General features: G+C 41.1%; 1 protein-coding gene across 1 annotated transcript in view; it reads left to right on the top strand.

The window, feature by feature from the left end:
* The first annotated feature begins 10,789 nt into the window (after positions 1–10,789).
* LOC142490950 (acetylserotonin O-methyltransferase-like) overlaps positions 10,790–24,447 on the top strand; it is a 45,735-nt gene continuing 32,077 nt past the window's right edge. The window contains exons 1-4 of the mRNA XM_075593323.1: positions 10,790–10,913; positions 12,769–12,943; positions 15,321–15,450; positions 24,050–24,118. Coding sequence (XP_075449438.1) covers positions 10,842–10,913; positions 12,769–12,943; positions 15,321–15,450; positions 24,050–24,118 — 446 coding nt within the window. The 5' untranslated portion in view covers positions 10,790–10,841. The remainder of the gene's footprint in view (positions 10,914–12,768; positions 12,944–15,320; positions 15,451–24,049; positions 24,119–24,447) is intronic.

The raw sequence follows: 24,447 nt of genomic DNA, 5'->3' as shown, positions 1-24,447 counted from the left end.
ATAGATCTATCTCTATATATATATATCTACATATCTAAATACATATATATATCTACACACAATATATAGTTAATTATATATAGATAAATATATATATATATAATTATATATATCTTTATTTATATATATATCTATGTATATATCAAGAGAGACTAACAGAGAGAGTCAAAGAGAGAGAGAAACAGAGAGAGAAAGGGAGAGAAAGAGAGATAAACAGACAGAGAGAAAAACAGAAAAAGAGACAAACATACAGATGTGTGTGTATGGTTACATCTAGCTAAGTGTAACCAGAAATCTGTTCAGCATAGCACTGTAGATGATTTCACACACATTGTTATTGTAATTCAAAGAGTCTACTTGTTTTGCACATGTTGATTGCCTAAGCCGAAAGTAAAGTTTCGATTCCTGTGAAAAGAGTATCTTACCCAAAGAATTTCAGCCAATTATTGTAACACATTTCTTGTGGGAGAAAACCTAGGCGTATAACTGCTACATTGTATTATAACCTTGGAAGAAACCGCGAAGATAACATGTAACTATTCACACATTCAGCAGACATCCGTATGCGTTCAACTTCACACAACGTACACTTTAATAGAGAAGAAATGGCAGAGGCTTCCACATTGCACAGCCATCCACGTAAATCACACAAATTTATGATTTATGAAGCAATCGAATCAACGCCAGAGAAAAGTGCAAACGTGGCCAAAATCTATGACTTGATCGAAAAGAAATATCCATACTACCAACAACCTGATATACAACGACATTTTAAAACTTATGTACAATTGACTTTATCCGCAAATTAATGTTTTGAGCGTGTCCATGATCGGCTAGATCAACGATATGGATGCTGGCATGTTGCACCATCATTTAAACTTACCATGGAACATGGAACATATCTTCTGTTAAATAGCATATTTTTGCCTAATACCAGTGACACTGAAGCCGCACCGACTGTCGCGTCTGCTGATCTACCTGCATCCTCCATTCAACCAGACCACATGCAAGATGGACATAACTACTATGATATGTATCCAAACTTATATGGGCAATACCAATGTGGATGGGTAAACAACCAACAACTGTACGTACTTTCGGACGTCTTGTTTGAAGAAGCCACTGCAGATCCATATGACGCCCTCATGGAGATGTGTGTGATTCAGGATTCAACGGTTGCCTCAACCATGGATGATACTGTTGTGCCTTCCTGCAGCGAGCAGTAGCAGCTAAATCAGTTTTGACTTCTACAAGAATGGTAAATACAAATTTCGTTATGCCTTTACTCAAATTATATATGTCTACTTTAATAATATACACCATTTGGTAGCCAAATGAGTGGATACAGCTTAACATTGCAGACAGGCTTACATGTAGCGTGCACAAAGACATTATTTCCTATAACAATATACACATGACGAACCATTAGTACACATTGGTGACAGAGTCCTAAATCGTAGAATATTATCGCTTTTAAAGTATCATTTCAACATGTTACACTAACTGTAACACACACACACCTCATTGTTTAGCATTTAACATATAAAAACAAAGTGTCGCTCACATATGACGTGGGACCGTGCTCATGTCCCAAGGTGTCCTTAAAAAGGTTTACCGATGCAAGCCCCACCCCCAACCGACGTGCGCGCATGAAACCGTATTGGCTGTGCCCGTAGATTATTGTTACGGTCAATGCAGTGTGTCATGCGTACGTGTCGGTGGGGCGGTGCGTGCACAGCGCTGGAGTCCAATGTTATTTCAGTGGGAGGGGTGTTTGCGTGCATTTCATGGTGCCTTAACATGACGTCACACGTGTTTTGTTCGCTCATTGGCTGATCGTCTGTTTTTTCCGTGGGCACACGTCCGTTTACAAAGTTTAGATATGTACGTGTGTAGAAGTGAATTTGTTTCGCTTCCATATCATAACTTCCAGCCATGATATGCGTACTGCTAGCAGCACCATGGAGGGACATGTATTGAACGCACAGCGTACACATCGTTTTGCGCATGCGCTAAGACTTAGTCCACACATTCGTGACGTGCGCGCGCAACAGATGTTGTGCGCGCACATTATTATGTATACAGGCACCGGAAAAATCATATCAGTTATAATGCCAGCAACGCCATTTGAATTAATGACACAGTTCTGTATCTGTAGTTTTATCTTTGCAGTTTAAACATATACATTACTTATGCGTCAATATCCACAATCATATAGAGATGTGTTAAGCGTTGTCATGCTGAGACATATATAAATGTGCCATCTTTGAACATCATGTGTTTGCTGTATTTCACAGATGTCGCGGATGAATACATGGGACCAATGTATGATTTCAGATGAGCCAATCGTTATATTAGATGATTGTGACGACGAGCGAACAACTATTATAATAAATATGTAACAATGCTTTCAATGATTGGTGCGCAGATTAACAATCACTACATAATGTTATCCTATTATGCTAATATTTACTATGCACTTAATTAACATAATGATGTTGCTAAGCACTGAAGTTAGAACTTATATTGTTTTTTGGTTCTTTTCTACTAACATTATATGTATTGCCATGTGATATACACTGGCGACACACTTTATTCGAGCTCGGCTAGTCCCACGAATTCGGGTATACTCGGGTGTATTGAGGTTTGTGACTGTTTTCTGCCCGAGTGCATTGCGTTATTTTCCAGGCAGGGATTGAAGCATTTTATTCCCGCTGGCTGCAATACTGCACAGTATATATATATATATATATATACTGCATTACAATTCATGAATTTATGCCATCTGGTAGACACGCGAAGCATTGCAGCCTATTAAATCCTAATCATTTACATGTTTCAATTGTCACATCTTTTTCATTACGTTCTGTTTATACATCCTGTAACTATACCTGTATCGAGGTTTGCACATCTTATGACAGATGTGAATTGAAATACATACCATGAGCAGTCATTGAAGTGATATACCTTGAAAAAGAAAACATGAATGAATATAAATCATTGTCATGACATGTTCATTAAGGTAAGCAACACACAAAATTGACCATTTTGTGTGTGATATGAAACAACATCTAGAATACGTCAAATATGATCAGAAATATACAATAGTGTACACTCCATTGTGACTCACATGTCACACTGCAAAAGAAACATTGTATGTAACCATACTGCACTAGCTATTGACTATGGACATAGTAGGTTTATTGTGTATGCATAACCAAAAAGAGCATGTACATAAAATATAGATTTAGTACACATTATTTCTTCACGTACACACAACACCTTTTATTTGTAAGAAGTATAATACAACCTGTTGATGAATGACATACCGGTGCCACATGCAATTGTCCACACAGCAGAGAAGAGAAAGGTGTGCGAACCATATTCATCTGTTTCCTAAGTGAATGGTATTTGGACAAATGTATTTATCATAACAAAGAATGAATACATCTATGTAGTACTATGAACATATATGTATTTGCTTACATGAAAAAAATGTGTTTATGACATTCAGACGTGTCTCAACACCACTGGCTGTTTGGTCATTGTCAGCTGGTAAATTGACGGGATGCTCCTCCTCCAAACCCTGACGTATGTCTGTTTGTACATTATTGCGGAGTGCCACATTGTACAAAATGCAACATGCAATTATAATATCAGACACTTTAGCAGGCTTATATTGCAATGCCCATCCTGTTCTAACGAAACACCGAAATTGTGTTTTCAGAAGCCCAAATGTCCTCTCTATGACGGATCGGGTAGATATATGGGCAACATTGTACCTCTCCTCTGCTTCACATTGAGGGTTTGGCACCGGGGTCAACAGCCACGGCCTAATTCCGTATCCTGAGTCACCTATAATCCATCGTGCCAAAAAATGAAACAATTTGTGTTAACATTATTACATTGAACAGTTCATATAAAAACTAGAGTTGTTTGTTAACACATCATAATATGTACTCACCCACCAGACAACCAGGTCCAAAATAGCCTTCTTCGAAAGCATGGAAGACTGATGAGTTTCTCAAGATAGAGGAATCGTGACTGGAACCAGGGAATTTGGCTACCACATGCATAATCTTCATCGTGGCATCGCAGACCACCTGTACATTCAGGGAATGGTAGTGCTTACAGTTGTGGTAAGTATGCTCACTCTGAACTAGGCGGGATCAAAGCAACATGGGTGCATTCGATTGCACCCATCACACATGGTATCCCGGCTATGGTATAAAAGCTACTCCTGACTTCCAGCCACTCGGTGTGCTCTGTAGGAAAATGAATATAATTCCTAGCGCGTCTATTGAGTGCACATAGAAACTGGATAAAGGCCCGCGAGAATGTAGATTGCGAGACCCCGCCCACTATGCCCACAGTTGTCTGGAATGACGCGGAAGCAAGATAATGTAATGAGCACAGCATTTTAACAAGCCCAGGGACTGCACGACCTCTGGCTGTCACAAAATTTATAATTTATCAAGCCCTGCTTATAACCATACTAAAATATCCCCCTATGTCTGTTTCGCGTCTTTTAAATTCAGTAAGAGCTACACTGGCGACACACTTTATTCGAGCTCGGCTAGTCCCACGAATTCGGGTATACCCGGGTGTATTGAGGTTTGTGACTGTTTTCTGCCCGAGTGCATTGGGTTATTTTCCAGGCAGGGATTGAAGCATTTTATTCCCGCTGGCTGCAATACTGCACAGTATATATATATATACTGCATTACAATTCATGAATTTATGCCATCTGGTAGACACGTGAAGCATTGCAGCCTATTAAATCCTAATCATTATCATTTAACAGATCAGCCGCCCGTCAGCCAGGCATGAACCCAGGCTGGGAAGGCAAACGCAACGGGGCTTGTCAGAGGTGAGGAGCGGCGCATTCCAGGTATCTGCCAGGTACATACTGGGTATTTGCTCGAATAAAGTGTGTCGGTGCAGTAATCATCACATATTCGAGGAATTTAAACCTTTGGCATTAATTGTAATTATTTCCGTAGCCATTTCATAAGATAATATACAAAAATTGTATATTTAGAATGCAGAGGACGAGTGTGTGAATTGTTGTGTTATATACTGTATTATTGTGCTATTACCAGTACTGATTTTGGCGGCAGAAGTCACGCCTGTCTCCCGGCAAAACGGAACATTAATTTTTTCTGGAGAGCTAATTAATTACAGAAGAATGCCGAGACGCGGCCACCCATCTCCGCCGCCGCAGCATTACACAACCGCAGCATGCCGCCACCCGGAGATTGATGGGCTAAACCCGTAGCCTGGAGGAAAGTACCTGAAACCCGGAGACTCGGGTCAAACTTGGAGAGGTAGAAACACTGCCTACTACCGATGAGAGGATCCCTGCTAATGAACAAGAAAGTGCCTGCAAAGGGAGAAGGAGTGGCTCAGTGAGTAATGACACTGACTTGCACTGAGCATGAAGCAGGGGAGCCTGGTTCAATTCCTGGTATCGGCTCCTTGTGACCCTGGGCAAGTCACTCTATTTCCCTGTGCCTCAGGCACCAAAAAAACATAGATTGTAAGCTCCACAGGGCAGGGAACTGTGTCTGCAAAATGTCTCTGTAAAGTGCTACATAAAACTAGCAGCACTATACAAGAACATGCTATTATTATTATTATTACTATTACTATTATTGCTTGGTCTGCCAGAGGAGAGTGTCTGGGATTGATATGCCAATGCGCGCCTTTTTCAAGGCTAAAGATGGCCCCAAGTGGTCTAATGGGGGAATATATAGCAGCGTCAATCAGTCCTCTTTGAGAAGTTAACCCCTTGCGACCTCAGGATGGTATTACAGGGGGGTGGATGTATAGATAATATACCCCCTATTACTGTGTAAGGGTTCTTAGAGGGAAGGTTTACACATACAGGTTATGACATGGAAGTGTAATTAGTAAAGTGTTGACTAACAGGCAGAGCGGTTTGTATAATCTCTGTGTGAAAAAAACAGACTTCAGGAGAAAATCTTTCCATTTTAGTAGTGTGCACCTTACATGTAAACCCAAAGTAGGGATGACCCCTTTTATTTACAGGAATATAAGGGGGCAGTGCAGAGAACAATAATTGCACTGGTTTGTTAACAACATCAAAGGATAAATCAGAGAGCCTCCTACATATGGGGGGTAATCAGCAGTAGAGTGTGGGACACCAGTAAGTCCTAAGTGTAATAGATAGGGTAAAGGGTAGGATTTTGTGGTACAGACCCACTAGTAAAACGCAGATGAATGTGGCATGGTACGTAACTACTTGGGGTGATGTGCAAACAAGAGAAAGGGTAGTAGCAAAATGTTGTCCAGATGCGGGAACATAAGTCTATGATAGATCCATAGACCCTAAGGTGGTCCGGTGGAGAATGTAGAATATAATTCTACAGGTGTTAAGGTGACAGGTCCCTCAGGTTCAGATCAACAGGGTAAATAAGAAACCCTCATTCAGCAGGAGTTATATACATGGCAGCATGTGTTTGTCATAAGAAGTATATAGAGAAGACTAGATGGCAGTTCAAGCTATGCATTTTGGAATACCTTGATTTGGTTAGAAACAACCTTGATATCCCAGTTGCTAAACATGTCAACCAGTGATATAACGGATATACCAATACCCTACGCTTCATAGGGATTGACCAATACTCCTCGCAAGCCAGAAGAGGTGACTGGGACATCGAACTTCTGAAGAAATTATTTTGGTGGATATATATGCTTAAAACCCTAACCCCGAGAGGCCTCAATGAGGATTTCCTATTTAGACCCTTTATGTGCAGCCTTTTTTTAGAGGGACTGTACCATTCAGCCCATTCACCCGGTTGCCCTGCATTAACTATCTCATATGCACCTTAGAACTTTTATTGCTATCATGATTTACACTACCCATCTCCCGTCTTATGTTCACTATGCACCATTGGTCAGGTGTTTACCTACCTCTGCACAGCAGCTATCTGCAGGGATGTAGTGTGTTAGAGTACCCTGAGGAGCCTGCTTTCATTTTAGGATATACTAGGGCTTCTCTACTTAGACTACAGATTATTTTAATATGGACCCTGTAGGCTCACTGTCATCCTACATCCTCCTACACAACAGTACCTAGACGCTGGCACTTATCTTGCTGCTTTTTCATGGTCAGTAGATTGTAGATCACATCATATCCCTCCATTATTTTAATTAGTTCTATTAAAGTGTTTTAATACTATCATCTGGGTTTACTTTCTCTGTTTTCGGTACTCACTAATATTTAACCCAGAGGTGCACCCCCCCCTATCTCCCTATCAGCTGAGTGGGGGTTACCTCTCTTGCTTACCCAAAACAATTATAGACCAAGAACATATATAGATAATAGACACAATCAGTGGATCCAGGAGAGAAATTAACAGGAGAGAAATTGTAATCATCGAGAAAATAATCCTTTTAATCGGTTCAATAGTGTTATACATTTTAATCACAAACAGAATACATATCAACCTAGAAGAGAATTAAGAGCTCAAAAGCATAGAAATGTATATGATCAAAGAGATCAGACTCAGACATTCAGATACCTATGCTCATAGAGACACGTACCAAACGTAATGGTATACCGTTTTACAGGATCAGGAAATACTACCAGGAATAGAAAAGAAAAGACCACTAGAAGCAAGCGGGGAAGAAGAAAACCAAAAACTCGAAAGGCATCAAAACTGAAAAATATGTTCCACATAGAGATCGAAGACCAGGGCCCAACGGGGACCACCTCTAAAGACTCTCATACACTGTCTTTAAAGAATTATGAACATGTACTGTATGTGTAACGGTCAAAGTTTTAGATTAAGTAAAATATAAATTTTATTACTATCTGCACCATTGGGTTTTCTCTCACTTTTTCTATGAAAACCTTGGAAGAAAAACGCTGCCATATTGTACGTGAGGAAAAAGAACAAAAAGAAACACCATACATCTATAGGGTTGAAATAGATTTTTTAAAATTAAACATTGCATTGAAGTTCACTTTATCTAACTCAGCGGTGCGCAAACTGAGGGACGGGAGTTTTGTCTGTGGTGGGTGCGGTATGCTGCAGAGGCCCCGCGCTCTTCCCCCGGGCATTTAATTTAATGCTGAGGGATCGCGCGAGGCCTCTGCAACAAGGAAAATTAACTTGTTTCAGACGCGTCTCCATGACGCCGCGGGGTCATGTGACGTCACGCGACCCCAGAGCGTCATTTGATGCAAGTGGAAGGCAGGAGAGGGGGCACGAGACCGGGGGAGGCCTGGCAGGGAGGCACAGCTTAAAAAGTTTGCGCTCCTCTCATCTAACTCACTATATTATATGTGTTTACGTTTTTATATATTAGCTGCACGCATTAGTCTACACTTTTGAGCGCTCTCCAGTATTCTTTTTTCCCCCTTTTAACCTAGCAATGACCTGTTTTTCTCACTGTTAGCCCAATCTCCTTAGTGAATCATCAATGTTTAAACCAGTATTCCTTCATTTACCAATATTTACTTTGATTTAGAAAACCCTGGTGTACTGTCACTAAGTAACTACAGGTATAGGATTAATTATGTTTTAGGTCTCCCAGGTGGGTAGGGGGAGTGGGGGGTTAACCCCTTAATTACCTTAGTGTTTTTTAATCGCTAAGGTGATTAAGTGTTTACTGGTCAGTAGTTATTTTTTTTTTGTTGGTGCCACTGAAGAAGAGGAAGACGAGGAAGAGGACGATTTAATTTACTACTGTATATGCAGGCTAGTTAAAGTTTTGGTTATGTTGTATGTTTTTAATGGGAAAATGAGCTATTATCCAGATATGAATAATAGGAATTTTGCCCATTACTGTACTGTATTGGGGGGTTGGGTGGGGGGGGGGGGGGGGGTTGGGGGTGTTCAATGTATTTTATTGTTGTCTTGTATTGTAATGTTTATTGGGGGTAGATGAATTGAGTGAAGGGGTTAGTTGCCCCAGGGTGGGTAGTTAGGCCTCTTGGGTGGGCAGTGGGCAGTTAACCCTTTCATTACCATTTCAGTTACTACAGCTAAGTTAATGAAGGGTTTAACCCCTCCCACTGCCCACCCAAGAGGCCTAACCAACCAACCAGCCTGGAGAAATTACCCCCTTCCCTCACCCCCTCTTTCCCCAATAGACCTGGTAGACTACCTTAACCCCTTCATTGCCTTAGCGGTTCGCGCTAAGGTAATGAAGCTGCTATTATTTTATTATTACAGTATTGTAGCAGAGGGTTTCCGGAGCTGAATGTCATTGGTTTCAGGTCCGGGGACCCCCTGCTTCCCTCGTTACAGGCCCCGTTATGGGGTGCCGGTATCGTTCTGGTTAGTTTAAGTCCCCTGATCGCGTGGGCCGTGATGCAGGAGAATTTAAACATGGCCGCCGGGATACCGGCATCCCATAAGAAGCTTACAATGACAGATGGTGCTTAACTTGTACTGGGGATAAAGTTATGTGGAATTCCATATGTTTACAGATTTCCCTATATGATGAATATGTACATTTTGCCTGATAGCTAGAGTAGGTAATGATGCTTCATGCATCTTTGTGAGAGTCTACAAAGCGACAATCCTGATGACATGTCTCTTTCTTCCCTCAGAGATAGCAGTTATAAGCAGAGATATTTGCTCACTGTTGTGTCCATTATTAAAAGACCATCTCCTGGATTATCGGGCAAGGAATTTCTACTTAAAGATACAGCCATCAATAAATATTGCTTTTGGGGAACAACAATCTCTGCTTCTAATGTAACTGGGGGTAGTGCAAGGAAGATGAAGCAACTGTTACATAATTTGGCAGAAATGCAGCAGCTTCAAATACTGACACTTCAAAACCAACAGCAGCTATAACAATATGAAAAGCAACAGCAGCAGTTTCTGTTTACAGCTTTAATCCTGTGTTGCGAAAGCTGTGTGACCTAGAGAAGCATAACTCTTAACCCTTCAACATAAATCAGAAGTAAATGGGATCCTGAAGAAGACATTGAGGTCTTTCTACTTCATTTGGAGCATATAGCCAGAGAAACTTAACTGCAGCATGAAAAGTTACCAATATTTCTGGCCCCCTTGCAAGTCACAACTCGCATGGCTGCCAAGTGTGGGTGCGGGCCCCCCAGCAGCTCTTTTTCTCTCTGCACTGAGCTGTGGCGGCCATCTCCTTGCTGCCGCCCTCCTTCTCAAACGCAGTGTCGCGTTGCCATGGTAATACAACATCCGTGGTGTCATTTGACGCTGCGGTTCAGACGAAAGAGGAGGGCCGCAGAAAGGAGGCGGCCGCCACAGCTAAGTGCCTTCCTATCAGGCCCAATAGGCCCAAGAGCGCATCAAATGTATATGTTATCAGGCCCCAGACCCCCTTCTGGACCGGCTCCCCCCCCCCTCTTGTCGGCCCTGCAGTCTAGTAACCAACTGAAACTAAGAAATACGCGGAATGTTTGCAACCATACTTTGGCCCTCTCTCTAATCTTTATGTGCCACTGTGTTTTCAATGTTTTAATTATTGTTGTGGCACAAGAGTGCCATTTTAAATTGGCAGCATTGGTCAGAAGTGCCACAAATGTTGTATAATGTTTGTCCTTTCTATCCCTATCCTGTACGGGTTAATTGTTTTGTCGTATGGTACATTAGGCCAAAAGATCAAAGCATTAGTTATTTTTCCACACTTAATGCACGAGGAACATGTGCTAAGCTCTGACGGGGTCAGCACATACCATATGCGTATACAAATACAAAATAGAAGGGTTAAGTTAGCAACTGGCTGATATGCTTAGTTAATCATTATACGCCTATACATCTCTAGGTATAAAGCAGCTTACGCAGATAAAGAACAGCAGAACTGTTGTAAACCACAACAATATGAACTCTTCAGAATATCTCGACTATCCAAAGCAAATACTTGAATATATGGATGGCTTTTTTGTCTCTAAGGTAAGAAATAAACCTCTTCCTAAACAAGGATTATTCTATGCAGCTCATGTTATAAATTACTGTTAAGACATGTACACGAGTATATGTATTATCATGTACTACTATTACATGTGAGATTTGTATCTAATTGGGTGGCTTTAAAGAATTTTGTTTGACAGATAAAAAGCGTGTGAAATCTGTCATTGTTAGTTTCAACCGAATAAGAAATGACAATAAATAAATCATTATATACAACCAGTATCACGGTAATGGTCCGTCCATAACGGTGCTCCAACGTGATGGAAGGGTACATGAAAAAAAAAAATTAGAGATCATAGCATAATACTGCAATGCACAACATGCAACACATAACTAACACTAGACAAACGCTGAGATTAACAGGTGACAATTAATAATACAACACATTTAATTATGACATATCATATATAAAAATACAAAAATACATATATATATATATAAAAGGGTTCAATCAGGACACTCCAACTCAGGTGGGGGTACCTGCTTACCAGAGGCAAGAAGGTATAAGGCGTTGGATAGATTAAAGAGTATCCCCTCTTATGGATAGCAGCTGCCGTGGCTGACGTCTGTGCTGGGGCATGTAGTTCTCCTGTCCAAGCAGGGGTAGATCTTTTCCGACCTGCGGCGTCTGCCTCCTTCCGCAATCAGCACTGCACACGTGTAGTGGTGGCTGTGGGATGGTAGCCACAGTTTCGTCCTGTCCAGCCCCGCCAAATGATGTGATAGCAACTTGCAGGAGATAAATGCACAAACGGAAGCGTCTTTAGCAGAGTCTCAGCAAATGTCAGCTTCCAAGGGGGATGAAAATCACACCGGAGTATGGGGTGTCGTGTAGAACCAACCTACGCATTTCGAAAGTCCAGCTTTCTTCTTCAGGGGTGAAATATAATAATAATATAGTCCCTGTAAGTCCCGATATATATAGTTCCGATTTAAAGAAACAGTGCGCGATTTCAAGTTAGGTCATGCGCACTCACTGACACTGTCCCACAACAAGCCTCTGAGGCCAGTGCGCACCCAGCCTATTTTATCATGCCTGTGCTTACCCAAAGCTGGGCCCAGCTTGCTTCCGGTGCGTGCCGACATCAGAGAGAGCCGGTGCAGGCCAGCGTCAGAGGCCCAGCGTGGGAAAGTGGTAGTGAGGGAGGCCTGCAGCTGGGGAGAGCTGGGGCCTGGCAGCAACGAGATTAATGGCAACTGGGCACAACTTCCAACACTGGCCCCCTACAGCCACCAAGCCCAGGACACTTGTTCGGCTCTGCCACTCTGTCAGCGGCTCTGACTATATATTATCTAAAATTAGACCTGAGGGGAGGAGGAGGGGGACTATTTTAAAAAAGAGGAATTACTCAACCATATCTTCAAAAGCATATACCTGCTTTGCTAGTTTTGACCATTGTAGAATGGGAGGCCTCTGTCTATACAAACAGGTTGACCTTGATGCCAAGAGACATCCCCTGGTACTGCAGTTTGGGATTTGGCAACTGTAAAAGGTGGTGCACATTTGCAGAATCAAATTCAATTCTATGTTCTGTTTTAGCATCAAATACACTGTGAGGTTAGGTAACATAAAGCTCTCTATGAATTCCATATCCTCGCTATAATAAAGGTAAAATAATAACTGTACTAAGTTTAAGGTGGCATAACTTTCTGGCTTCTAAAGATCAATATCTAAGATATTTCTTGAAGTAAATGTGTTCCAAAAAATGGTAAAATACATCGCAAACACTTTCCTAACTCCAAAATTACTTTGGTATATAGATGTACAATGCTCAGTTTATTGACAGTGCTATATATGAAAGAAAATACTACTTAAAGTGATTATTTTCTCTTGTAGACCATGTTTGCAGCATGTGAACTGGGAGTTTTTGATGTGTTGCATGAGTCAGATCTAGCCTTATCTGCAGCAGCCGTCGCTGCTCGCTTGGGTACCAGTGTGGATGGGACAGATCGGCTGCTCAGTGCCTGTGTAGGATTAAAGCTCTTGAAAGCAGAAATGAAAAATGAAGAAGGTAAAACAAACTTTTCAGTTTTGATGGGACTGCTCCTTATTGGTTCTTGTAAACGATACAGGGCCTCATGCAGTAAGCGACGCAAAGTCACTTTTCGCCAGTTTTGCGCCAAAAATGCATTCCACGATTCAGTAAGCCCTGAAAAGTGAAAAAACCGCCAGAGGCACGGCGAAAATGCACTTTGCACCGCAACTAGCCATGTTTTCAAACCTGCTCAATTCTAGAAGCGCCGAGTAGCTTTGCGCCGCTACTCGCCGCTCTAGAATTGAGATTGTCACGCCAATCCGTCTCGCCCCCAAAAGTTGGCGCGTTGCTGGGGAGAGGCGGCGGATGAGCGGCGGAATGGCACTTAGAAAAAATCAGCCCTTTTTCCTGCCTGGGAATAATGCCGGGGGTCTCCGGAACTGATACCATTAATACCAGCACTGGAGGCCCCCGGCATGCATCCGAGGCAGGAAAAATGCATTTAAAGCCCACTTCATTACCTTAGCGGCTAACCGCTAAAGCAATGAAGGGGTTAACCAGCTGTCCAGGTTTATTGTGGGTAGCGGGAGTTGGTGAAGGGGGTGTTTGACCCTTGGTGGCTGTTTAGGTCTTGCGGGGGGATTGCGGGTGGACTTAATTCCTTCATGACCTTAGCGGTTAATACCGCTAAGGTCATGAAGGGGTTAAGCCCTCCCGCTAAACACCCACAAGCCCTAAACACCCACCGTTGGGGCTAATACCCACTTCGCCCATCCCCGCTACCCACAATAAAAAAAATACACACACAACAGCCCCACAATAAATAAATAAATATATATATATATATATATATATATATATATATATATATATATATATATATATATATATATATATTACACCAAAAACCACTATACCCCCCTAACATACAGTACATACAGTATAAGCACAGCAATGATGCTGTAGGCCGGCGGTGGCCCTCGGGTGTTACCCGCAGGTGTCCCCACGGGCCAGCAGTACCAATTCAGTGCCCCCCAAAAATAATTAAAAAACACATAAATGCTTATAAAAAAATACACCCCCCCCCTAACACATACCGTATAGTAATGTGCAAAATTACTATTATCCATATATGGATAATAGTGCATTTGCCCATTTAAAATACATAAAGAACAGTAAATACATTAAATACATATAGCACTCACCCATGTCCGACTGCTACGATGAAGGCCATCCTCGTCTTCATCACCGTCCATGGCCCCCTCTGATGCTGCAAAACATAAACAAGAATAACAAAAGCCAATGTAATGTCCCCTAACCCCTTAATCACCTTAGCGGTATTAACCACTACAGTCATTAAGGGGTTAACCCACTCTCACTCCCCCACTGCTCTTCTTACTGTCTGCTGCCACGCCCTTGTAGTCTTCTTGTTCCAGGAGGTCCGTCCTCCTCAGCGTCTGGCTTAAAAATGAGACGACATAGGCTTTTATAGGCCTATGACGTCACATTTTCATCATATGGTTCCCACGGCCCTGATTGGGCCGTGAAAACCATGGGATTGTGGGGGGAAAAAATTAATTTTGATAACGTCATTTAAAGGCAATGACGCCAGCCAATCAGAATGGCTGAGCTTCATTTGCCTTTAATATGATGTCATCAAAAGAGAGATGGCCACCCTCACATGGTACGGTAGCCAATCAGAGCGTGGGAACGAAATCCCAAATCTGATTGGCTGAAGTACCATGTGACAGGCTTTGGATGACGTCACATCCGTTATCCACAAAACCTCTGTCACATGGTATACTAGAGCCAATCAGATTTGGGATTTAATTCCCATGTGAGGGCAGCCATCTTTCTTTTGATGAGGTCATCTTAAAGGCAAATGAAGCTCAGCCATTCTGATGACATCAAAAAAAAAAATTCCCCCAAAATCACATGGTTTGGGAACCATATGACGAAAATGTGACGTCATAGGCCTATAAAAGCCTACTGGACCACTGTGGAAGACATGTTTTTTATCTGTTTGTTTTAAACACCTGCAAGTCGACACAGTAGCAGAAGCACTGTACACATTACAATTCATTACAATTCATGAATTTCTGCCACCTGGTGGATACGCGAAGAGTTGCATCCAATTAAATCCGAAACCATTAAATTAAACAGACCAACCGTGGGTGCTGAGCGGCGTGAATGCGGCATGAACGCGGGAATGCAAAATGAATACTGTGTGGAATACAGCAGATCCAACGACAATGTATACAGTATATATATCCTACATTCCACAGAGCACCAAGCCTGAAGATTCCACATGCTGGCATGGGCTTCAAAATTCATATTACAGTTTAACATGTGAATGTCCATGGTCAATTAATATTTCATGTCAACAAACTAAACTTTCCGTTCTCTTTTTAAGCTTTCTATGCAAACACAGATATTTCCAGCATATTTCTGGCAAAGTCAAGTCCAAGGTCTCTCTACCACATGATGATGTTCCACTCTCATACTACGTACAAGTGCTGGCACTTCTTACCTGAAGCGATAAGGTATGGTAGAAGCTACATTGATAGTATGCAATGTTGTAGACTAATGGTTCCCGATGATTCAGCCACCTGTGGTGAAGCAGGGGATATCTTTCAAATCTGAGCTGTTGAGGGTTTTTGAGGAGTAAAATTGAGTACAACTGTCATAGACAATAATATCAGTTGCAAGTCCTACAGTTAGGTCCGGAAATAATTGGACACTGATACAAGTTTTGTTATTTCGGCTGTGTACCAAAATACATTAAAGTTACAGTTAAATAATGAATATGGGCTTAAAGTGCAGTCTATCAGCTTTGATTTGAGGGTATTCACATCCAAATTGGAGAAAGGGTTTAGGAGTTTAGGAATTACATCTCTTTAATATGTAGCCCCCTCTTTTTCAAGGGACCAAAAGTAATTGGACAATTGACTCAAAAGCTGTTTCATGGACAGGTGTGGGCTATTCCTTCGTTATTTCATCATCAATTAAGCAGGTAAAAGGTCTGGAGTTGATTCCAGGTGTGGTATTCACATTTGGAAGCTGTTGCTGTGAACCCACAACATGAGGTCAAAGGAGCTCTCAATGCAAGTGAAACAGGGCATCCTTAGGCTGCAAAAAAAATGAAAATCCATCAGAGAGATAGCAGGAACATTAGGAGTGGCCAAATCAACAGTTTAGTACATTCCGAGAAAAAAAGAAGGCACTGGTGAGCTCTGCAACAAAAAAAGGCCTGGACGTCCACGGAAGACAGCAGTGGTGGATGATCGTAGGATCCTTTCCATGGTAAAGAACAACCCCTTCACAACATCCAGCCAAGTGAAGAACACTCTCCAGGAGGTAGGCATATCATTATCCAAGTCTACTATAAAGAGAAGACTTCACGAGAGCAAATACAGAGAGTTCACCACAAGGTTCAAACCATTCATAAGCATCAAGAATAGAAAGGCCAGATTAGACTTTGCCAAACAATATCTAAAAAAGCCAGACCACTTCTGGAACAGCATTTTTGGACAGATGAAATTAAGATCAACCTGTACCAGAATGATGGGAAGAAAAAAGTATGGAGAAGGCTTGGAACGGCTCATGATCCAAAGCATACCACATCATCTGTAAAACACGGTGGAGGCAGTGTGATGGCATGGGCATGCATGGCTTACAATGGCACTGGGTCACTAGTGTTTATTGATGATGTGACAGAAGACAGAAGCAGCCGGAAGAATTCTGACGTATATAGAGATATATTGTCTGCTCAGATTCAGCCAAATTCAGCGAATTTGATTGGACGGCGCTTCACTTTACAGATGGACAATGACCCAAAACATACTGCGAAAGCAACCCAGGAGTTTTTTAAGGCAAAGAAGTGGAATATTCTGCAATGGCCGAGTCAATCACCTGATCTCAACCCAATCGAGCATGCATTTCACTTGCTGAAGACAAAACTTAAGGCAGAAAGACCCACAAACAAACAACAACTGGAGACAGCTGCAGTAAAGGCCTGGCAACGCATCACAAAGGAGGAAACCCAGCGTTTGGTGATGTTCATGCATTCCAGACTTCAAGCAGTCATTGCCTGCAAAGGATTCTCGACAAGTATTAAAAATGAACATTTGATTTATGATTGTGTTAATTTGTCCAATTACATTTGAGCCCCTGAAATATGGGGATTGTGTATGAAAATGGTTGCAATTCCTAAACGTTTCCTACTATATTTTTGTTCAACCCCTTGAATTAAAGCAGAAAGTCTGCACTTCTATTGAATCTCGGTTATTTCATTTCAAATCCATTGTGGTGGTGCACAGAGCCAAAATTATGAAAATTGTTTTAGTGTCCACTTATTTCCAGACCTAACTGTAAATTTTATACTGGTGCAAGTATGATTTGTGGTTAAAGTAAAGTCTACAAGGAGTTCTCTCACAACCTTTGTTATGTCAGTTAAAGTTACATAGAAGGACCAAACCAATCTGTGTTTTCTGCTACAATTTAATACAGATGAGGACTAATCTTGGGATTTATCAAAATGTATTCAATTAAAAAATTACTATAGCTATGTCCCATTTTGTTTTGCAGTAATTTAATAGGATAAACCATTGAAAAGGATTTTTTCCTACAATACCATTATTGGTGATAAAAGTACTAATCTTAAAGAAACTATGAGCAATTTACTATATATTGACCAATAAGCAAATATAATATCTGATTAATCTCTGCTTTGTATTTTCTTACTGGGGACCAATAAGGCAGGAACATAGAAGGAGTCTTTAAAGTAGAAGCATTCAGGGGCAAAATATGTGATTCTGAAGCAAATACATTGTGCCAGATGTATCAAATTGATCATTTTTCTGATATATTGTATACACAGATTTCCCACCCCACCAGAATATTGCCAATTTTGCCTTAGTGAGCCCTAGCCATAGTTATGTAAAGCAAGCAGTTTTGTATTTATTTACTTCCAATCAGATGCCTCTTTGAATACATTGACATATTGCAGCAGCAATAGAGGTTGATTTTTTCTTTAATTGTTTGATTTTTTATTACCGGTTTAATGCAAATGGTCTCTGGAGCGGAACTGTGTTCATTTCAGTTCCGGTAGCTTCTGCTTGCAGAGATACTTATCTCTATAGGAGGTGTCGTTATCTCTGTGCAGTTTAAAAGTCCAGGTCTCACGCGGATCAATAGGAAGCCATACCAGATGACATCACATTTAAACCGCCATTAGGTTAGACACACCGTTTCTCTGCCTGCAGGAGATATTATCACCAGTAAGGAGGTAAGTATTTCTGGAAGCAGGGGATCCATGGAGTTAAAATTAATAGTTCAGCTCTGGAGAACCCCTTCTTCAAATCTGTAATAATAATAATAATAGAAAATGTCAAATGTTAACCTATATTGCTACATTAATGCTTAGAGACGCATGTTCCAAATGCACTACAACATGACAATTGTATGAATTAAGGTAGGCGGGGGGGGAGGGGCGAGAGCCGTGGGGAGAGAGACAGGGGGGCGCAGCACTAAAAGTATGCGCTCCCCTGCATTAGTCAATAAATCAATATTAGTTCACAGGCATCGACTGGAATTTTTTTGTAATTTGGATAACAAACAATTGAAACTGGAAAGCAACCAGATAAGAAGAATCTATAAGTAACTATGTATAGCAATAGCCACTACTTTCTCTCATTTTTGCAATTAATAAAACACTATTACTACATTTAATGATAATTTGGTTTGTTTGCTTCATCATGTTTATCATAGATGGCATTTTGTACTAAATCAACACTATTTTTAGAAAAAGGGTGGGGCTTCAGATCACTTACACGCTAGGATATATTGATATTACTAGAACTGTTTGTAGCCACTATCATCAAATAGTATTTAGATCAGGAAAGTTAAAAAAAAAAAGTTTTTTTTTTAAATTGTTACTAATGCTTGAGCCCAAGAAAAGTAATCAGAAGCAGTTGGGAAGTGCTGAGGATGGAAGACACTCATATCTGCTGCAATGCACAGAATTGCTGTATTATCCTTATTAAAGGGCCCACGTCTACATGTTTCCCCCAATATTTGTTTTTCAGTTCTATTATTTTAATTATTTTTATGTTTATACAGTACTTTTTTAAGCTTTATTTTGCTATTGTAGCATTTTCCTTTTTATTTTGTTTTTCCATAAGTTGCTAAAAATCCGAAAACCAAACACATCAGATTTTTACAAAATCAGGACATAAGCATTTTTTAGAACCAGTACTTAAGGCTCAGTGAATAAAGACACTGACTGGCACTGTGTAAGATCCTTGTGACCTTGGGCAAGTCACCTTATCTCCCTGTGCTTCAGACCCCCCAAAAGATAGATTTTAAGTTCCACGGGGCAGGGACTGTGTCTGCAAAAATTTCTCTGTAAAATGCTACATAAAACTAGCAGCGTTATGCACAAACAATTAATTAATTAAACCCAAAACAGGATTTTTTCTTTTGTTAGAACCTAAGCACAAGTGAAAGTTTCCACACTAACTATTTAGTAGAAGACCCACTTACATAAATAGAGTCACTTTTGCTCTGTCGAGAGATACACGTCTGAGATACCTGGAAAATATGGTAATTTGAATAGATGTGGCAAAAGCTCGATTTCAGTTTTAAAAATGTTTAGTAAATTTCTCGTGATAGTATCTTATTTTGCTAATTTTTTTTGCGACCCCCCCAAAAAAGGACACATTTTATTTGGTTTGTAAATTTAATTTTAAAAATGTAGACCCTATCAGTGATACAGTGGTCAGACACTGAATATTCTACTAGCTGCCTCTCTTATATCCTGCTCTCACATTCTAAATGGCTTCCTCAGTGTTGTTCTAGGCACACAACACATGTGCAATACTTGTACATCCAAACCAGTCTTGTTTTAATGTAATTTTACTTTTGCAAGTGTTCTGATACAGTAGTGCCCCGCTTCTCGGCGATCCGCCGATATGGCTGTACTGTTTTCCGACTGCAGTCCATTATTAGCGCATGCGCAGAAGGGACTGCCGAGTCGGCATATGCGCAGAAGGGAACGCCGAGTCCGCGCATGTGCAGAATGCAGCAATGTGGGATGGCGCAGGAAGGAGGAGAGATGAGAAATCGCCGGTGGATATAGTATTTGTGAACTCTGCACACAAAAAAGCTATGTTCCGCTTTTAGGCGATTTCCGCTTTTGATGGGGGCCTGGAACGGAACCTGCCGAATGTGTGGGGCCCTACTCAATAGCACCTGCTGGCGTATTCATCAGGGCAATAAAAGGCAAAATGATGTCACGTATTTTACTCCCTGACAGTGAGGTATGTATGTAACACAGGCTTCTGATTTTGTTACAAATTCAATATGACATAAATTCTTCTGAAAAATGTAGCAATGGTTTGTTTTTATATGCAATGAGATTATGGGGAAAGCGAGCTGAACAGACAGAAAATATAATATGTTGGATATTGGGCAGAGATTATGCTTGATCAAAGAGCAGGCAGTGTTAACTTACAGCACTTTATTCTCTAACATGCAGCACAGTAACTTCTTACAGACTGATCTGTCTAACAGAGCTGAAACTATGGGGCCTCTTCTAGTCGCTTCAATAAAATCACTGCTATATTGAATGTTTTGGCATGACATTTGTGTTATCACGGTACTCAGAAAGAATCAGAAAGTCACAAACCGTGAGGTAGGAAAATGCCAATACCGCTCAGGATAGCAGTGATCTTATTGCAGCCTTTATCTTAGTCCTAGCCTGGCGATCCGCCTGCAGTCTGTAGGAGCTGTACAGAGAGAGACGCATCTCCCTGCACAGCTCTTACAGACGATCGCACTGTTTTTATTTAAAATGTAATCACAGAGTATTGAAGCAGGGGGTCTCCAGTAAAAAGCATTAATTTCAGGTCCAGGAACCCCCTGCTTCCCGAGGTACAGGCCCCAGTATGGGGTGCCAGTATCTCTTGTGCGTATAAATCTCGGTCACATGATAAGGGAGATTTAAGCAATGCAGGGAGATACCAGGGCTTGTAACTCGGGAAGCAAGGGTTCCCTAAGGCTGAAAATAATGCGGTTATGCTGCTGAGACCTCCTGCTACAATACTTTTTATTAAAATAAAATAAAAACAGCTTCATTACCTTAGCGAATAGCCGCTAATGCAATGGAGGGTTTAAACCCGAGTACCTGGTTTATTGGGGGTACAGGGGGTGGGTGAAGGGGTAGTTGCCCCAGGGTGGGTGGTTAGTTCTGCTGGAAAGTTTGTGGGAGGAGTTAATCCCTTTACTACCACAGCTATGATAACAGCTATGGTAATGAAGGGGTTAACACCTCCCAGTACCCACCTGGTAAGCCTTACCATCCACGCTGGGGAAACAACCCACTACATCCACCCCTGTACCCCCAAGAAAGATTAAAATACAACAACCCTACCACCCACCCTCTCTACCCCCAACACATACAGTAAAATAATGGGCAAAATCCTATTATCCAGATCTGGATAATAGCATATTTGCCAATTAAAAATAAAACATTATCCAGCCAGCATAAAGTACATTAAAGTTGCTCTTACCCCTGCCCGGATGAAAGCTGCCCTAGTCTTCTTCTCCGTCCTCCGTGGGCAGCAAAATTACAATAAACATGAAACTACTGACCACTAATCACTTAATCACTTAGTGGTTAGTAACCGCTACAGTAATTAAGGGGTTAACCCCCCACCCACTACCAACCCAGGAGGCCCAACCACCCTCCCAGGGCAACTACTCCTCCACCCATTGATTGTGACATTGGTAAACCATGCCCATGATGTGGCTATGGTTTGTCACTATAGCAATAAATGGGCAAGCTACAAATAAAAAAAACAAGCACTGAGTAAAATACATAACATTTCAATAAAAAAAGGATTGCCAATAAACCAATTGATTGACACAATCTCAAAGCTTGCCACTATGTCAATGAGTGGGCAAGCTAAAAAAAATCCACAAAATAAAACACATTACATGTAAATTTATTTTCATTTCACTGGATTGAAGCAGGAGGTCTCTAGAGCTGATATTAATGCGTGTAACCTCCAGAGACCCTCGGCTTCAATCCGATGCAGTAAAAATAAAAAAAATTCTTCTGTCATACCGGAAATCCCATCCCGCCACCCTTGAGGGGGTGAGATAGATTTGAGAGGTGCTCTCTAGTTTCAGCCCGATGAGATTATCAGAGGTACTAGAATAGTGTGATCCTACAACATTTAATACCATCAAGCTATATTTGGTGCTGTGATTAAGCATTTACCTAATATCATTAGCACACTTATTCCTATAGCTTCTTTCTTTCTAGGTTTGGACACTTTCTATTGGATCTGATACTTTTAGTCTGATACCTGTAGTCATATTCCGACTACATTGTTACTATCATTGTATTGCGCCCTTGTTTCCCATTTCCCCATTATATTTACTGGCTGTGTGTATAGTCTAACTTTGTGGCAGCATTCAATGATACATTTTAGTTACTCTTGCTGACTATTTGCGCACCGTATACTCTATGCAACACACACACACATACACAAACATATTATATACACATATACATATATATATATATATATATATATATATATATATATATATATATATATATATATATATATATCAAATGGAAATATTACTGTATGCTCTGCTTTGCTGTGGATGGTTTCTGTCACTTTTTTTTACCCACTATAACTTAACTTAGAGTGTATATATATATATGTGTAGGGGTGTATTAAATACCTCATGTGGATGCAGTGTGTGCCAGGAAGGAGTAGTGCAGGTTCCGCGGCGGACCGACAGTATAGGGCGCCACATGTTATTGTGTTATTACAGAGGGCACTGAGAGGGCGGAGAGGTCGTGCATGCGCAGTGTAATAAAATACAATAAGGGAAAGGCTCCGTCGGTAAACTACAACTCCCATGACCTCTGGGACAGTCATCTGATGTCAGGAGCCAATCAGAAAGCTAGGATTACGGGAGGAGGAAAGGGAAGCATGGGGGAGAGACCATGCTAGGCAGAGGAGATCCGGAGGGGGCTGGAGGAGGTAGTGTGAGTGCAGGGGGTCCGTGACCCGCCTGCATAGGACAGCTTTCCCCACAGGCCCTTAAGAGTATCCCCTTAGTCTAAGTAGGTTGCTGTGCTGCAGGGATGCCCTATAGTGGTAGAGAACTTTCACCTTACTGTATAGCAGTTAGGGACCAGTGTGTGGAGCAAGGTGGTTGCGAGCCATTTGGGACCAGACAGCTGAACATTGCGACACCGGAGGCAGGCTGTGGATTCGTCTGACCCATTTCAAAGTTGTTACCGGTCACTGCCGGGACCGGAAGGTATTTATAGCAAGTGCACCAACACCGGTCAACAGGCGCTGATCCCGCCTTAGGCGTAACTCTTTGGGGACACTAGTGAAGTGGCCAAAGGCCTAAGTACACGGAGCAATCTTTTCTATTAGTACAAGTACACGGTGTGTGGGGCACGCGGTGATGGGACAGAGACATACTCATTAGGATCGTGGCTGAGCCACTACTATTATAAGGACAATACTCTGTAGGAGCGTGGCGGAGCCACTACAGTTATAAAAGACATTACCAGTTAGCTGTGTTAGTGTATAAGTAAGTATAAGCGTATAGTATAAGTGTTATGTATTATGTGTTGATGCCAATATAGAGTGCTAAGGTTATTATTGCATGACAGTAAAACTGGTTGCAAGCATATGTGTTGTTATATTTCTTGCCTAGGGGAATCTTACATGATGGGGATCCTGGGTAAGTGGAGGCGCTGCTCTAATTAAGTGTTACCCCAGGCTCCCAGCTAGCGGAGGCTCAGATCTCCTGCAGCCACAGGTGTGTGCAGTACCCGTAGTCTCTTTAGAGTGTCAGAAAAAGGGCTACATATATATATACACATACATATATACATATAACATACACAGAATAGTAGCACTCACTTGTTAGGTAAGGCTCTCGAGGCTGGTCTGTGCTTGTAAAATCTGATACTTTTATTTCCCTGTAGTCATATTCAGACTACATTGTTACTATCATTGTATTGCGCCCTTGTTCCCATTTTATATATATCATCAACTGTACAATAATTTAACAATATAACAATATTATATTGCTTTTCAGAGAAGGCAAAAACCAGTATGAAAGGGCTTTTGGAATATCATCAAAAGAAGTATTTGAAGCTCTTTACAGGTACTGTAACTTGTTTGATTCAACATATATAAATCTAGTCTTGGTATCTTTACTTGCATTCAAAATTACATATTTATGTCAACAACTGAAGAACATTGATAAAAAAATTTTAGAAAATTATTGTAACAATTAGAACAATTCTATCAGAGAGGAAAGATTAGGAAAGTCTCAGAATATCAAAAATGCTCAGCACAAAGGGACCTACTGTATTTATTAATTTATTTATAAAATGTTTTACCAGGAAGTAATACATTGAGAGTTACTTCTCGTTTTCAAGTATGTCCTGGGCATGTAAATAATACATGGTTACAAATACAGTTACATAAATG

Source organism: Ascaphus truei, chromosome 3 (assembly GCF_040206685.1).
Source record: "Ascaphus truei isolate aAscTru1 chromosome 3, aAscTru1.hap1, whole genome shotgun sequence".
Lineage (NCBI taxonomy): Eukaryota > Metazoa > Chordata > Amphibia > Anura > Ascaphidae > Ascaphus > Ascaphus truei.
This window is presented reverse-complemented; position numbering and strand designations above follow the sequence as displayed.